The sequence below is a fragment of the Anarhichas minor genome, unplaced genomic scaffold (genome assembly GCF_050575085.1).
Source record: "Anarhichas minor isolate MPS153535 unplaced genomic scaffold, ASM5057508v1 ptg000009l, whole genome shotgun sequence".
Classification (NCBI taxonomy): Eukaryota; Metazoa; Chordata; class Actinopteri; order Perciformes; family Anarhichadidae; genus Anarhichas; species Anarhichas minor.
Window position 1 is genome coordinate 1,768,664 of NW_027466455.1, and position 18,278 is coordinate 1,786,941.

Consider the following 18,278-nt stretch of genomic DNA (forward strand, 5'->3'; position numbering starts at 1 on the left):
CTAACTGACGCTAACAGCTCCTGTACACACATCCATTGTCATTTGGGTTCCAGTCGGCAGCCCTGAGCTGCGTACGGCACAGTGTGAGTTTGCTCATTGAATCTGTAATGTGTGTCTGTGGGCCTCTGCCTTGTTACTTGTCTTGTATTGCAGACAGAAATGAGACGGGGAATACTTTACTGCTCACATAATTACTTTGTTTGCAGAAAACTTGTCCTTGCACAGCCGCAAATTAGAGAGACAATTTCATGAGACTAGATGAATGATGCTAAAAAGTCAACAAAGTACATAGTTAATTAGATTTTTTTTCATTTTTAAAATAAGCAATAAACCCCACCCTAGAGGCCTCTCCACCTCTTGTGTGAATTGTACTCTGCACCTTGGAGTAATGTGGTGTTAGCTGCTCTCATAAAGGCAATAACTACCTTACAATTCATCTTTCAAAGGAAGAAAGAAAATAATGGACACTGTTTTGTTTCAATAGTGTAGCTGAAGTTGAAGGACAGGGAATAACTCCTCTCAGTTTACCTCATACCTGTGCACAAAAACGAAAACATTTCTTCACCCCTATTTCATGGCCCATTGCTCTGCTGCTGTGGGGAATCACCGTTTGCTCTACTCTACTGTATAACGAGCCTACTTATGTGTCGAGCTGCATTAAAGCGTGACGGCAAGAGGCGCTCGAGCTCCCCCTTAAAGCTAAAACGCTCGTGCGTAAGAGAAGAAGATTGACTGTGCCAAATGCGCTTTGACAAAATTCGGATGGATTAAACAAGACATTAGCCAAGATTGAAAAGATACGTTTTTGCGGTATGGCTGTGTGGTAATTTGATATGTAAAGTAACGAATTATTTTCCCGTTGAAAGAACCGACGGTGGAAGGCAGAAAGAGTTTTCAAGTACGTGGCGATAACTTTCATCTGTCTGCTGAACTTCATCTGGCAAAAATAAAAACATATTGAGAGAAAAACCCCGAGTGGGATTACTGCCACTCGGGGCTGTGACAGTGTTCTTCTGTAAGTAAGTACTCACTTCTTTAAATGAAATATTAACGTTTGCCTTCTTGTTTTGTCAAATTGTGTATCGTGTCAAAATATCCGTGCCAGCTCGTGTCCTGTGTGTTCCATAGTTGACCTGTACAGTCCAGGGGGCATTCTTGTCAGTGGTGCTATTCCCTTGATAGTGAAACTGGTACATCCTCTCATTATTAATATCATGATCAATAGCATGCTTTATTCAAAACATAGCATTGAGATTGAGAAGTTGCCAAGCTTTAAGATATAAAGTCAAGTCAACATTTAATGAGAGCTCTCAAGAGCATCACATCTGGACCCCCGTTCAGAAGAGTGTGTTTAGTCCCTCCCATCATTTATTGTAAAAAAAAAAAAAGAAGAAAATTCCTTGTGGGAATTGTCAACATAATCAACTAATCAAGCAGTAAAACGTGATAGAAAAGGGGAAGCTCTTGGGCACACTCTCACTGATCCAAAGATGTAGTTAACATGTAGAACACGCTAACCTCACACATAAGCATCTAGGTCCAGTCTCAGCTTCTGTCGCTGACATCTAGGGAGGCAGTCTACATTATTGTGTTCATCTGAGTCCCCCACAGAAAGTCCCTCCATATCAATCCTAATTTTGGGGCCCATTTGTGTCAGACTGGTGCCGGTTAACAGACACTAAGTGACACAGAGGGATGGAGCATTATTGCCTTATTTGAGGCAGCGCAGCGCAGCTGAGGCATAGTTTACCAGCCTCTAATCCACAGCTGTATCGAGGGATATAGAGGTGAGCAGGGGGGTAACGCACAGATGGAGCAACACACACACACACACACACACAGTTGTTTATAGACGTGCTGTGTGTGTGTTTTCTATCTGTGTCGGGTATATTTATCAGTGACACCAAGTCTTTGCAGGACGTAGGCTGACGTATAAAGCCATAATGTTTTAGCGCCCTCGACTCCCTTTATGCAATTGCAGATGTCGAGATGACAAATCCTGAGTTATGTCATGTAGCTCTGCCTACACTGTACGGGGTTTCTCTATACAGCGTAAATGCTCGATACGCCTTGATTTTTGTGCATTTCCATCTTGCATCATCCCCAAATTCCTTCCCTCTTGCCCTCTTTTCTCCAACATCTGTCTTTCTTCATGATTTAGCCTCGGGCTTCTTGCTTGCTGTGTGTCTGTATCCCTGTTGTGACTTAGTTGACTCTTTCTGTCTCTGTACCCGCCCCCTCAGATCTGAACAGATTGTCTGTCCCATGCTACTCTATTACATGCAAGGCTGCAGCCTGCGTTGCTCCACAGTAGGAATAGATATGAAACGGGAAGGATAACCAGGAATTGATGTATGATTGATGAAATGGGGATATTTTTTTTCACTTTGGCTTCCTGTTACCAGAAGTCTAATCAAATGTTTGAATAGAAGAGTTTCACATAAAAGTCACATCAGCAGCCTCACTAGTAGCTTCAACTGTCACGTATCAGAGCAATGTTGAATGCACCTTCTAGGAACGTTGCCTCCGCTTCCACTGCTGGTAGGATGTACCCACCAAAGGGGACTCTTATACAAAATAGAAATAATTGTGAAAACAGTAACATCACCCAACACTGACCTCCAGTGCTTATAGTAAATAGTTTTATTTGCATTAAATTGAGAGGGAGTTTTTAGTTTCAGGGAAAACAAAACAAAAAGCGATTCATGCCCGGTGTTATCTAAATAGATGCATACAATGAAACAATACTATGGAGGACAATATTTCTGCCCTGTACATGACTAATGTACAGGGCAGAAATAAGCACTAATATGCTTGTAGGTTAACGTGTGAGTCACTTCTCATTTTACAATCAAATTAGGCGTGTTTCTATCAAACTCAGATAAGCAAAGCACAGTTTCTTTAAGTTGTTCCCATGTACAAGAGACAAATTGACAGGGGGCATCTGGAATTTGTTGCAATTGGGCAAGTTAAAATTTTTCTTCTAGACAGCTAGTATTGGTCATGTTTCATACTGTTCGTTTCCATACAGCTGTTCTAATGCAATACTTAAAAAATGCGTATGCAAATGTATTTATACTGTTAAGAACAGAAGGGAGAATCTCTCCTCAAAGAGGGTTAGTGTTGCTATCATTTACGTCGCCCGATAGCAGGCGGGGAAGGAGGCGTAGAGAAAGAAGGGAAAAAAACCAGCCGTAATCAGGGTTATTGGAGCCAGAAATAACAAATGAGCCAACACGCCTTTACATAATGAGCCCGAGATTAGACTGAGAGACAAAACAGGACCAGTCACCTCTGCAGCGTCAGAGAGAGAAATAAAGAGGGTGACATGATGGGAGGGGGAGAGACGATGACATGAGTAATACGAAGAGGAGGAGAGGGATTACATGTGGAGAGGAGGAAGATGAGGACACAAAGAGAAAGATGATTGATGCATATGTTTTAGTTTTTATGAGAATATTGCGTGTTTAAGTACATGTTTCAAAGCAAACACTGTACAGCATCATGTGCTTTGGCAATATTCTGTATGCCAAAGCTATACCGTGAGAATAATTCTAATCATAGCATGCTAATTTGCTAACTGTGGCCGACTAACATGGGAAATTATAGCGTTAATGTACGCCCACGCTAACATGCAAGGTGTTCAATATTATATGGTAGTGTCTGTAAGTGTCTGTAAGTAATGTCAATTAAAGTGGACTGCACTGTACATCATAAACTCATGCTGCATGTGTTTTTTATAGTCTAGCGTAGCATTAAAGGTCTCCCTGCTCCACCAATATAGAACCATGGGAATTGAATTGGACTCTGGGAGATATGCAGACAGATCTGGGCCAGTCTGTCTGGGTGAGGTAGGACGGAGGGTGAGCGGAGCGATGGAGGGGAGGGGGGGGGGGAGACAATGCTGCCCTGTTGCTGGCGAGGCCGGATCATGGTGTCGGCCTCAGAGGCATTTGCCGTTGGAAGCCGACTCGCTCAGAAAACAGACTCATGTTCGGCCACCCGTAGACGGCATTGGCACCGGCACACATATGCACATATGACACACACACACACACACACACACACACTTGCACACGTGCCAGCTTGTGCACACACTGACTCAGTACATATATTTCTGTCCCTCTTTGTGTCATTGTCTCTGTGTCTCTCCATCTTGGCCAGTGTTCTTGTCCGTCTCCTCGGCGCCTCCGTTCTCCCTCCTGGCGCTCTGAACTGCGTCTTGGCTCGCCGAGTGATGTCTTCATTGCAATCAACCAGCGTCTGTTTCACTACACCCCCTTAACCAAATCTCACCTCCATGCCAGTTTCAATCCTCCGCTTACTTGTGTTTTCTACGCCAGGAGGATCATGTGTTTGTGTGTGTGTGTGAGTGAGTCAGTCAGACGTTGGGGGGGGTTAGCCAATAGTGGGTTGTATTCATTCAATCCCACAGTACAGCAGTGGTCAGTGCAGACACACCTGGCGGAGATCAGCGCTCTATGTAGCGTGCCTTGCTCGTTGAAACTTTGTCCTTTTTTAAGGTGCCAGGATTTTCCCACAGTCTAGTGGACTGTCTGTCTCAGCGCTGGCCCCTTTGTGTGATTTAAGAGGTGCTGTTGGAGGTGGAGATTGTGGGACGACTTCCAGGCTAGGTGGTTTGGTTTTGAGGAGAGGGAGAGGGTGGGGGATGACCTTGGGTGAGGAGTTGGGGAAAGATAGCCATGGTGCAGCAGGAGGACAGGACAAGGAGTGAGAGAGAGAGATAATTATGTTATTTAACAGCTCAGGAAAATGCAATACGGTAGTGATGTGTGTGTGTGTGTGTGTGTGTGTGTGTGTGTGTGTGTGTGTGTGTGTGTGTGTGCCTAAGGGAAATCCTGCAGGGTTTTCTCCTCTCCCTGCTAGGCCAGCAGAAACCGGGAGAGAGTGAGAGAGACCAGTGGCAGGTCTGCCTACAATCACAGAATCCCACTATCATTTAACATTGGCCTTCTCAGGGGAATGGTGACGGCTCCGGGGGCGGAGCCTGAGGCACTGTTGCTCTGCTGTCGTCACAGTTTAATTCAAACCGTGGACAGTGGAGACCACTTATGATAATCGTGTCTGTCCAGGTCAAATTGATCACGATAAGCAAGTGATTATAACAGTTTTTTTGGGTTTTCTTTATTTTTCATGCAGTTAACCGTCTCATTGACATCAGCATTTTTATGGGCGTAATCATTCTCCAAGTCCACCATAACTGGGGGTAGCCATCAATAGCTACTTGGGAAAACAAAAGCACTATCCTCTTCCTGTTTTGGTTGTGCAATAGCTGATGCACCTCCTTTGTGCCATACATTTAGTTTAATCCTTTTTAAATGTTTGCCCTGTTAAGTCATATTCTGTAAATCAAAAGAGCAACTTTTAAATAATATTTCAATAATTATAATTATTGACAAATAAAAAAAGTTATGAAGAAAAGTTCACTAATTATTTTACAAAGAGGAACATTGTATCGATGAATGACAGCACCCTCTTCTCAACCCCCTCGTCCAGATACTCCATTATTACATTGTCAACATTTACTTCATAACGATAAGCTAAGGCAAAAAACAACTTGTCTATTGCCACTTTAAACAAACATATTTGAAAGAAAGAATGACTGTGAATGTGTGTTTAACCTCCAAAATAAGTGGTCCAGATAATCTGACCAAACTGTTGGCTTGTTTACAACCTGTCTGCTCTGGCTGCTGGTGCCTGGCTCTGTTCGACTCGATTGTGTTCTGTACATTAAGCGTATGCGATGGACTGCGTTCGTGTGACTGACTGATGCGTTCTACAGATGTATGGGTGATGTGACTGCAGTGACGCAAGGTGACTCAGACAGTGTCACGGCATCTGTACGTCCTTGTCAAAGCAGAAAGCACAGCACTGACAACCCCGCTTAGTTTGTCTCTTTAAGCCAACATCACATCAGAGGAGGTGGGTTGGGACGGACGAGTGGGGTGGGGGGGGGGGGGGGGAGTCGTGGGGTTGGGGGCACCCAAGCTCTGACCTGGCCCGGCTCACTCTGGCTTGGCACGGTATGAGAGAAGTGATGAAGAGAATAAGGAAGAAGGGGGAGGAAGCGACTTTTATATAGCAGACATCGGAACGGGGGTTCAGAGTGACAGAGGGGGAGGAGAAACGGGAGGGAGGAAGGAGAGCAAAGGGGAGGGTGTAGGGAAATAGATTTGAGAGAGCGAGAGAGAAGAAGAGAGACAGAGAGAGAGAGAGAGGGAGGGAGGGAAAGCCAGACAGAGAGAGCATGTGAAGCACATTGGCAGTGCTCTCTCGGTAATGCACTGTGAACAGGGACAAGCAAAAGAGCGAGTTTCACACACACACACACACACACACACGCATCCATACATGCTGCCTCTGTCACACACCCTCACACCTTCACACTGTGTCGCTCCTTCATACACACACACACACACGTACACTCCCTCACACGTGTGCGCTGAGGCAGAGAGGTGCCTTCTTCGGGAGATACACACCCCCCTCCGTCTCTCTCGCAGACACACATGGACACACACTGTGCAGCCGGACCCAACAGAACCAGACCGGACCGCTGTCACCCACCGGTGGAGACGACTCTGGCATGAGCAGCGGCAATACAGCGCCTACCTACCGTAAGACTACCTGCCAGCCCTCCCCTCCCCTTTTCCCCTTAACCTCATCCCCACTCTCTCTCTCTCTCTCTCTCTCTCTCTCTCTCTCTCTCTCTGTCTCTCTCTGTCTGTCTCCGTTCATTCATCCCCCATTCTCCCATCTGCGAGGCAGCGTGCGTGGCTGAAGGACACATAGCGCTGCGCTCAGCTGTGGTGTAGTGCGCTGCTGAGAGAGTTGGAGAGCCCGATGCGATAGGGGGGACAGATAGACTCCCTCCCTCCCCTCTCTCCCCTCGTTCTTTCTGTGTCCCTGTCTGTCTCTCGATCCCCGCACTCTGTCGTTGATGAATGTCACCTCTATCTCTGGGAAATGCTGGATTTATCAAGCCCCCCTTGCCTTTCTCCCTTCTCCTCTCAGGGTGTGGGTGAACGAGGGTGACTCCGGGAGAGCTTGAAAGACAGCAAGGGAACAAGCCGCACTTGGTCCAGCACCGTCCATCCGCACCCCCTCATCCTCGTCCCAGCTGGCGGAGCTGATACCTCAGGTCGGACACTCTCTACTTCTTCTACTTCTCTTGCTCCGACATTGTTTCGGATGGAGGAATTTTGCAGGTGAGGGACCAAAAGAAAAGGAGCAGTGTCACTCCTGTTATTTTGGAGAGTTGACATTCAGGCGTTTTTCATCCCACTGAAAAGGTTCAGGCGTCTGAGCTGCAGGATTGAGTGGGTTAAGAGGACTAAATGTGATTTTCTTTTCTTTTTTCTGGGGGGTCTGGATTCATCATGCATCGAATGGTTCTGTGGATGAGTCTTTTCGGACAGGGTTGAGTCAAACTTAATTGGAGCTCTAGGAGGAGGGTAAGGGTACACTCAGATTGGGACAGAGGCACCAGGGCGCATTGCTGGGCTACAGTGCACTGGTTTTTGGGTGGATAACAACATGACTTGTCCCGATAGAGGAACAGTGACGTATGAAGACTTCACCTGAACCTCACTCGCTACCAGAGAACATACAACTGGAAGGACAAGGCAAACGCTCTTCGATCCGAACCTCAACGAGCCCCACTTTTCTGTTTTGGGTGGGCCTTTGAGGGATCCACCCTTATTTCCTCCATCTCTTTTTCTGCCCTTCTCCCAGCTGCTTCAGTCCATCCTCAGAAGCCCCCTCCTCCACTCTGCACCCCTCCATCCGCGGTGCTCCGTCGCCCTGGGTGAGCGGGCAGGGGGGTGGCCCACGGTACCCCCCGACACCTGGGCGCCGCCGAGCCGCCAGAGGCTGGTGAGGCGCCGGCAGGGTCAGCGCTGGGAAGATGGCCGCTCTCGCCAGCTCCCTTATTCGCCAGCGCAGGGAGGTCAAGGACCCCCAGGCAAACAGGCAGATCGCCAGCAAGCGCAAGCCCTGCCCAAAGAGCAACAAGTCGCTCTGCCAGAAGCAAATCCTCATATTAATATCGAAGGTTCGACTATGTGGCAGTCGAGGGAGAAAATTGGAAAAAAGACCAGGTGAGTTCCCTCCGGCCTTCCTATCAAACTCTCCTGTTTTACAGTCTATTCCTATTTCCTACACCTCGCTCATCTTTGCTCCATATTCTGCCTGTACTGGGTAACTGGATTTTGATGGTTGACTTGCCAGACTACGGATTAATCCTCAACTGTAAAGCCTCAATAGAGAACATCCCCAGCCTGTAATTTCTAGTGCAGGACTTAATCAGAATCTGGGAAACATCCCAGCACATCTTCCTGGTAGCTGTACACAACATGTCATGTACGTCGGGTTGGACAGGAAATGGACAGAGTCAAATCCGGCTTAATACACACAGATTTGCACCACTGACCAGAGGCACAACCTAGCCCTGTGATGTGACTGTTGTTATGACTCTGTTGAGGCGCATGTCAACACATCCCATCACACGCTGGTAATCTGCAAGCACAAGCTAGCGAGCCAGCTCCTACATACGGTGATTTACTGTCATGTAAAAATGTCAAGAGGCGCCTCATTTACAATTCTGCCGGCCATTACTCTCTTTGTGCTTCCCTCAAGGCAAGTGAAACACAGTGCGGCCTAATTTGTCTTGGGTGTTTGCATGTTAAATGTAATTGCAAAATTATTCATTGAAGCTAAATGAGACACTGACACTGTGTTAGTGCGATGAGTGTGCCTGTGCTACGTATGGTGACGGTTATTGACATGACGAGCCGTAGATGAATGGAAAAACAATGCTGGCAAAATGTCGATGCCTTTTCAGAGGTTCCGTCATCTGGGGGAAATGTGGATCTATGTGGAAATACATTTCTAAATGTAGATAAGAAGGCAGGGCTGAACAGTACAATCACACACTCACACGAGTGGACCGTCCACGAACAAATTGTACTTTTGTAGGTCAGACCACTTCTGTGCCGAGGTTTGATTTAATATTAATAATACTATAATATACTTTGAGCATTTGTCTGATATCAAATGCTCAATGGAGTAAATGATTGAATAGTAAAAAGTGAGTAGTTGGCTTTTCAGAGGAAGGTGTATTGTCTTTGATTTGATTTCAGGAAGTTATGAATAGTTTTTTAGTCTTTTTTTTAATTGAAAAAATCTATCAGTTTGTTCCGCTGTCTACCTTCTAATTGTTTGGTAAACACTGTACTATATTTGACAAAGATCTCTTATCCCTCTATACGTGTGTGTATCTTCATTTGAGCGTTCCCTCAATGAGCTTCCCCTCGCCTCAGCAGTCTGCATGTTTTCCTTTTCCCCACACCTACCTCCCTTCACTTCCATGCGCTGTGTGTGTGTGTGTGTGTGTGTGTGTGTGTGTGTGTCCGTGTCCTTGTCCGCCCCGTGCAAGTGTGCTCGTGTGTTCTGTGATATTTATTACCTCGGTGTGCCAAGTTCATCATGGTAATTACGTGGGGAACCTCTAGCGTGGGAAGTAACATCTGCCATAGAGGCGGCTGCTCTCGATATTGTAATTACGGTAGTAAAGTACGTTGGACAGGTCGTGGCATTGCCAGCTCTTTGGGAAAAGGCCACACGTGCGCCAAGCCCATTGTTGGAAACCATTTCTTTCCCAAATGGTTCCAGTGCTTCTCACACTCTGATGGATTTATTATGGTAATCGTGGGTACTGTGGTTCGAGACGCATTACCAGCTTCACCATTTCAGGTCGTGATTTACAGTGGTCCGTGATAAGTACCATGTGTGGCAGTGTGTGTCATCATCATTCTCTACGTGTGTGTGTGTGTGTGTGTGTGTGTGTGTGTGGTCAGCATAGGGAGGAAACTGCCCCTAGTAGGGCCGTCACGGTGGAGGAATTGTCCTGTGGTGATAATGATTGGCTCAACAGTGCGATATGCAGTATTATTGCCTTTTTGCAAATGACTTAATTTGCCCTGATTTTAGTGCTTTATCAATAGGCTTTGTTGTTGGGCTGTTATTAGGTGTATTGATGCTTTTGACAAACATGACAGTTTTAAAACTAATACTTGTTTATTGTTAAATGCAGAGTGTGTGGTTACTATGATATCCGCAGAAGTAAAAATGTCGGCACAAGGTACACAAGAGATCCGCTGGTCTGTGTGTGTTCATTTCTCCTCCCTTGTACTTGTTGTCCAGCACTCGTAGGACGTGGGGGTTGGTCTCTGTGGTATTTGTCCCGCCCCTCCTCCATTGTGATTGGACGGCTGGGGGAAAAAAGCGACAGTGATAGAGAGCAGCGTTTTACCCAAAGTTTAACTTTTATCAGCTCACGGAGATGAGAAGAAAAAGACCAAATGTGAAGTGCTCGACGCCTCGTGGCGCTGCTGGTGTTTAGCATTGTGTAAACATGCTGCGCTCACTTAGCAAAGAATTCAAAAAAAGAAAAAACCCAAACATAGCTGTTGTGGCGGCTGCCTGCAGTTAGCTCGTCAATAGCACGTTATTGCAATATTGAAGTTATTGCGACAGCCCTAACCCCGGGCCGTGTGTGTGTGTGTGTGTGGCTGCTCTATGTGAGTGTGTATTCTCATCATGTGTGAGTTTCTCCCTCCTTCTCTGAGCTTCAGCCCGAGGCCACAGTTGACCCCTGGCCAGGAATAAACGACTGGAATATTCCTGAGCTGTAGCCTCCTCCTCCCCCTCTTCCTCCTCCTCTTCCTCACGCTGGCAGCGCTTCAGAGCATCACTTTGCCTCCAACTGGCTTCTATTGTTTCTACTGGCATCCTTTGGCTGCTATTGGCTTATTCTGCTTCCTGTTGCTTATAGTCTCTTGCATTGTCTTGGATTTTGGTTGGTTCCCATTGTTTTCTGATGGCTTCCATTGTCACATTGGCTTCATTTGGTTTCTCTGGACTTTTATCAAGCAGAGAATCACCATTTTCATTTCTCATATGCACACACTTGAAAATAAAGGGCCGATAAATTTCTAACAAGTACCTCAGGCTTTTAGATGAATTCCACCCAGGATTCACTTCAGACAACTGATAAGAGTGTGACATATTACAGCATTAGTACTTGTACAGTCTTATAACTTACGGATGCAGCCATTAACAATCATTATCATGTTTGCATCTAGCTTGGGTGTCAAATGACATCACCGACAACCTATGCCGTCCCGCCCAAGTCAGTGTTTGTTTACTGGGCAGGCAGAGAACACACAAGTGTCACCGCCGGGTTGCAGTAGTGTGCAAAGTGTCACCAGAGGCCCGATGGTGTAACATCAGACATGTACCAGCTGTAACCTAACCTGTCCTGTGGCTTTATTGTTTTTTCCATTGTGGTTGTTTGCTGAAACAAAAAGTTGATGGAAAAAAATATGCTGATTCAAATTTCAATTTGCTTGATTTTAGAATTATTTATACAACATTTTAATGGAAGTAATATTACTGTAACTATAAGATGAAATACTGAAGTGTCAGGTTTTTCCCCACATACTTCACCTCATTGTTGTTTCTATGGGGTCCCATATATGAAGTCCAGCATGTTGTGACACTATCCACAGTTGGACTAATGGCACCTGAAACATTCAGCGTTGCTGTGTGGTGTCAATGTTGTCATGCATCGAACACAGTCTTCTTGTGCATCACTGCATTTTGACCGGATAGTTCAGGTTCCGTTCCCTTTGTGCTGCAGAACGCCATCTGAGGATATTGTAGGAGAGGAGGAGTTGTACTTAAGATCGAATACCGTGTGTGCGTGTGTGTGTGTGTGTGTGTCATGAAACATGTGCTACCTTCTTCTAAGTGACGGATGGTGAGGAGTGACGTTTTGTTTGTGTGTCCTGGCCTAACCCTAACCCCCCCATCCCCCCCACCTTCCTCCTCTTACCTCTTCTCTTATACTGTCGTCCCCCATCTCTCCCCACTCTGTCACCCCCTCACCTCTACACACATACACACCCTCTAACCCTCACCTAACCCATACTAATGATGCCCCAGCACTACAGCCCACTCAGCTTATAACAAGGTCAGCTTGCCCTGCACACACACACACACACACACACACACACACACACACACACACACACACACACACACACACACACTCAAGAGCCAGCCTTAGTAGACACCAGCATTTTCAAGTGCAGATATACACAAGTATCTATAATTACACACACTTGCATCAACATAAAAACGCGCCCACACACAGTCAGACAAACTAATAAATCAACACAAACACCAACAAAAGATAAGACTTGATAATGTAAGTAGTGAGTGTGGGAGAGAGATCATTTTGCCGCGGCTTTGCGCATGTGTGCGTTTGTGTGCGATGAGCGTGCGTGTTCGGGGCCGATATGATCTAATGACCATGTTAAGCCGCCTATTTGATATCAAAGAGAAAACCAAAATAGCTCTTGCTGTCCTCTGACTGCCTGCTGGAGCTGACTGTGGAAGCCCTCCTCTTCTGTTAACAGGGTAGAATAACACTTGGAGTTGTAACTGCAGCACGGGGCCAAGTGTTCATCCAGCCACTGCAAATTGGTTTGTGTGTGTGTGTGTGTGTGTGTGTGTGTGTGTGTGTGTGTGTGTGTGTGCGGGAGAGCGGGAAAATGCGTGCACTTTTGGGTCAGAGACAAACCACAAATGACAGTGTTCGACACACACCTCAGCCAGACCCTACGATTGTGGCCACATCAGCTCCTCTCATTAACACACTGATTTATCAATAGTGTGCGGCTGCGTTTGGAGAGCACACATTGAATGGGGCCTCGTAGACCGGACACTCCGGACAAGCTACGCCAGAGAGCTCCCTCTTTCTCTCCCTCTGTTCACATCTCTCCCTTTTATCAGCTTCCTCTCATTCCATCCTCCAACCGGCTTTTCTTCTCCTCCACAGCCTCGATCACCCCCCCCCACACCACTCACTTATCTTCTCAAGGACATCCGGCTTGCTTCTAACCGTCTCTCCCTCAGTGCGTGCCTGTCTCTCTCTTCACCCGCCGTATTTCCCCACTGTGTCTAATCATGTTGTCTTCGGGCCAGTCAGTTAGTCACTGGATGCTACAATGGCAGAGATACTGTAGGTATTGTGCCGCCATGTTACGTAACCCTGGTTCTATTGTGAATGGATCAGCAGCAAGCGTGACTCACGTCTTAATTTATGGAGTTTGTTTGCTGTTGTGCTCCTTCCCTCTCGGTGTATACGTGATGCAGCTTCGTTTTGCTATGGAGGTATCAAGGGTGTAGGTTATTTTCCAAATTGCTGTATTATTAATACACCAACATACTGACGGCTGCTACAGATTTTACCTGAGGGGTCTGGATGGGGCTGAACGTCTGCCAGATTGATCGTCGGTTGACGCTCGGTTTGAGGGGACCGGTGACGCCTGATTAATTGCCTGAGCGATCAATGATCTGGTCGTCAGATGGTCGGATGCACTTTGAGCAGGTTTGTCCAGTCTGTTTGTCCACAGGGCTGCTGTCCATCTATCTATTCTACACTCTTTTACTCAAGTAGTACTTTAAATGTTGTGACTGTTGTTCTCAGTCTGTGCCTGGATAGAAGTTAAACTGAAGTCCTCAGCAGAACAGACAAACCATATTGGCTGCATCTTAAATTCATCTGCAGTTCCATATTTTTATTTTATTTTGCTTTCTGTTAGTAGTAGATTTGCACAAAATCACGCTGCCTTTTTTTTCTTTTTTTCAGCAGTTTTCTGTAAAAGGCAAATAAGAAATGCACGCGCTTCATACACTAACCTGAACGAGTACTTCTATGCAACGGCAATTCTATGAGAGCAACCGTCCTGTTTTCTTTGCAGACTTATGGGCCTGCAAAGCCTTTCTAGATGACAGACTGTGATTTGAGGCTCTAGCTAGCTGTGGCCGTCTGCACAGCAGAAGACAGCATGACTCTCCATCGTGCAGATTTGTATCTTTTTTTTTTTTTTTTTTTTTTAACTTCCGGCCAAAACAATTTGCTGAAATGTTCCTATTTACATCTCTTGATCGCATGATGAGAACCCTGCTGATAAATACAAATGAGTATACAAATACAACTGATCCATTAAATCGATTAAAACTGACATTGTGTACTATTAAAGCATTTTTTAATGCCTCATTGATGCGGCTTTCATATCCTCAGAACACTGATACTCCCCTCTATCCATTCATAATCAAGCATATTTAGTACTTACAAACCAATTGCTATCTAAGGAATAAAGTAGTAATTGTACCATAATCCTGTAGATATTTAGAGTGAAAACAAACAGAATCAGTTCAAAGTGTTAAAGATCCCTTGAAACAGAGCAGTGAAGATGCAGAAGTGAACAGCTGTACAGTAAAACAAAGTCACTAACCTGCTACAAGCCAGTGGGCATTTTAAATTGCTTCATTACATCGTTGTTTCTGAGAGGATGCTCATGAAAGGATTTTGACCATATTCTCACTGTGGAGGTCTATAAAGATGTCCCCCATTGTATCATGTAACACCTCTGCTCTGAACCCTGCACTGCCCCTTTACTGCTGTAACATCCACAGATGACAAACAGCAGGCTGATCACACAACATGAGTGTTTAGGAGGCAATATTAGACAATATCCCAACGTAAATCATCCTGTAGTCCCAAGATACTTCCTTAATATTTTAAATAGTGCAGGCTCTTACATCTTTAGCTCATTAGCTACAGACAACAATCGATCACCAAACAGGACATGTCGCCACATGCTTTAAAGAGCGCAGCCGTCGGCCTCCGTTGTTTAGTAACGGGCTCCGCCCTCCGTCTCTGCCAGTGTGGCAGGTGTTGTGTATGAAACGGTGCCCGCAATAAATGATTTGGAGATGCTGACATTTGGCCCTGTGTGATGATCAATGTGGGCTTTCAGTGCCGCCCCTCCCAACCAATTGATTTATGGAGCGGACCACCGTTTGTTTCTGATGCGGAGCGTTTTTGTTTTTGGGATGGGCATCAATCATCATTATCAGACAAAATAGAATATTTCTGGCGCATGTGCATATGGGTGTGTTACTTGTTGTATTTCAGTGTGGCATAACAGTTTGCGTGTGTGTGAGTGCTGGTGAGGACATGTTGGGTTTAAAAAAAGGCTGCAGTGTGCCCTGGTAGGAATGAGGTGAGCTGCTTGTACTCAGCGTGGCACATTCTTGGCACGGCACGGCACCAACATGTAAAGGGAGCAGGGCAAGGATGCCGAAGGGTTTAAGATCTGGATACTCTGCTCTTCAAATGACCTCCACCTGAGACGCACACACACACACACACACACACACACACAGTGATGCATGTCTGCATGCATGCAAATATGCTCGCATTTATCTACAGCAGCGCTCAACATCTTATTTTGCATCAAACAATTTCCACTCCGCTGGGATTCACCGTCTTGAGAGCCCAAGTAACAAATGACCGGCAAGCGTCGAGTCAGCATCTCGCGCATCCCTCCCACCACCAACACAACCTTGCTTTCCTCAATGTCAAGACACCCACAGAAACAGCGCGCTGTCCCTTTTAATCAATGCCCGTAGTTAAATCGAAAAATTAACATGCTGAGGACAGTAAAGCCAGCATTAGCATTTTTGTATGCAATCAATTTGCCGCATGGTTTGTGTGCAGAGCCAACATGTGTCACATGGAGATGGCAGTTTAGGGATCCAGGACACACACACACACACACACACACACATAAACAGACACACAACAGTAAGGGAAACGGCATGAAAGCCTTCAGGCTAGAAAGGCACAGGGAGAGCCACACACACACAAAAAAAAATACACACACACACACACACACACACACACACACACACTGGTCATGCGTGGGGAGTCTGATCTCTCTCTCAGCTCAAACACAGTGTCCCTGACCGACGTGACATTGTCTCAAAGAAAGCTCAATAAATCATGTGTCATTTTAATCCACGACGCTCTCTTTCTCCGCGTATGTGTTCACCTCACACACTCACACTCACACTCACACACACATCTTTGAGAATAAATCGGCCTTGCGGGAAAAGCCCATGTGTGCATCCTTTACTGCTTGCGTCTGTATCTGATTATGTGTTCATTTACTTTGATCACAGAGTCTGTGGCACCCAAGGGTGGTGTAGGATTTACTGACAGGTGCTGTGGACCAACAGATCAGCTAACAGCAGCACAGCTGAGGCTGCACTCTGAATTGCCATTGAGTTAATATTATTTTTCTAATTTAGAGGTGATGGACAAGATAAAGTAAAGCAGTTATATGACTGAAAGTGTTCAGTAGAATTATTTAGCTACAGTGGGACTATTTTCTTCCAAAATGTATAAAAAGTTTCCAGTGAGGTCTGTGGATTATCCAGAGCTACTGGGAGATGAACCGTTTAGATTTTTTAGTCAAAGTTAAGCTCACTGCGACCTCGCGTTAGTCCCATTCTGGTGAACGCAATGTCTCCGGTACTTCTAGAGAGGGCTGCAGGAAGCAGTTCTAGAACCTGGGAATGAGTCGGCATTCTTTCACTTCCGGTTCCCTTGTCTCAGATCCCAAGATGGAAAAGCATGTCCGAAAGTACACCACTTATCCAAGCCAGAAGCTGTAAAAAACGTCATCAGATTTTCATCTTTCCGATGGTCCTTGAACACATTATGTGTGACAAATGCTTCTTTAAAAAAAAAGCAATCACAGCGAAGCCTAAAATTGTGACATTTCATCGAAAACATTTTAGTCTCATTAAAATCTCGCCCCAACTAAACCTTTTGCTTTAACCGGTTCCTGTAAGAAACATTAAGTTCTGCACTCCTCAGTGTAACTGGAAGCTGTGATTGACTCGACTGAGACCGACGGTCACGTGACAAAAATTCTGTGAAACTTCGACTGAAGTGCAGGTTGCTGAACACGGTGCGTTGAGGAGAGGAGAGCCTCCATTTGTATCCAACTTTAGTTACACTTGTGGCAACTTGAAAACTTGTATTGATAGATTCCATTGATTGCCAATTTTTGGAAAAAGAAATTATCAAAGAAATTCAACGTGTTTTTTTCTTTTTTATGATTCATGACATTGTTATCCTGCACAAAAGACATTTGTCTCTACTTCTAGCCATGGTTCTGCTGTTTCCATAGAGGTGCAGGACTTATAGGCTGTGTATAAAAATCTGCGTGACGTCACCCATTGGTTTGTGGACTGCTGCAATGAAGCATCGAGTTCGTCGCCATCTTGACATTTTGCAACCAACGAACAGAAGTTATCATATTTGGAATGTGGAGGACTGATGTAGAGACGCCGTATACGTCTCTGGTAGCGGCGGTGGCAAATCACACAGACAGGCAAGCACTTTACATTTGCAGTTGCTCACTGTGACACACACACACACACACACACACACACACACACACACACACACACACAAACATGGGTAATAAAAGGGGACACGGTGCACACACAGCTCTGATCTATACTGCATCAACCCCCCTGCAGGCATCGTGTGTGCTCTCTAAAGCACATGTGTGGATGATATGTGTTCTTTGTGTAAGGATTTGGCATCTGTTGGTTCCCTTTGAAAAAACACAATATACAAGTCAGACTGTTTACACGTCTGTGTGTGTGTGTGTGTGTGTGTGTGTGTGTGTGTGTGTGTGTGTGTGTGGGGCACCTTGCTGAATGCAGCACCCTGTCTACCTGTATGTCGTCGGTCCCCCCCGTGGTACACAAGCACAGGTGCGTGACGCGTCCTTCACTTTAATGTGCCATCAATACGTAAAGCTGGAGACGAGGCCAGAGCGCAGCCTCCCCAGTCCCCCCTGCACGGTCGCACAGCTACACACATCTGCACACATCTGCACAGTGCGTGTACTCTCCAGCGGTTCGCTGTGCTCTCATAAGAGATTCTGCGTGCAGATGAGAGGAGAACTTTCCTCCAAGTCTGGGGCTTTACCCCTGCCATTAAATTATCCATCATGCAATTAGACTCTGCAGAGAAGGGAGGGAGAGAGCGATAAAGACAGACGGAGCTCTCCCAGCCGTTCATTAAGTCAAGCAACGAGTCTAGGTAGAAAAAAGAAGCAAAACACAGTACAAAGAGACCACAAACTTTCAGACCCCTTAAGAAAAGCAGATGGACGGGCTGTGTGTGAGGTGCATGTGTCGTTTTCTGTGAATCTCTCGTCTTCCTATGGTGGAAATGACAGAATTAATATCCATGGAAATGCTATTGCTGCAAAAATGACAGCAATATGGGGTTTGCTATAATGAAAATGTACTTGTAGAAC

General features: G+C 45.8%; 1 protein-coding gene across 1 annotated transcript in view; it reads left to right on the forward strand.

Moving 5' to 3' along the window:
* The first annotated feature begins 7,924 nt into the window (after positions 1 to 7,924).
* The window catches only part of fgf11a (fibroblast growth factor 11a), a 64,310-nt gene continuing 53,956 nt past the window's right edge, over positions 7,925 to 18,278 (forward strand). Inside the window, exon 1 of the mRNA XM_076086824.1 lies at positions 7,925 to 8,117. Within this exon, the coding sequence (XP_075942939.1) occupies positions 7,925 to 8,117 (193 nt within the window). The remainder of the gene's footprint in view (positions 8,118 to 18,278) is intronic.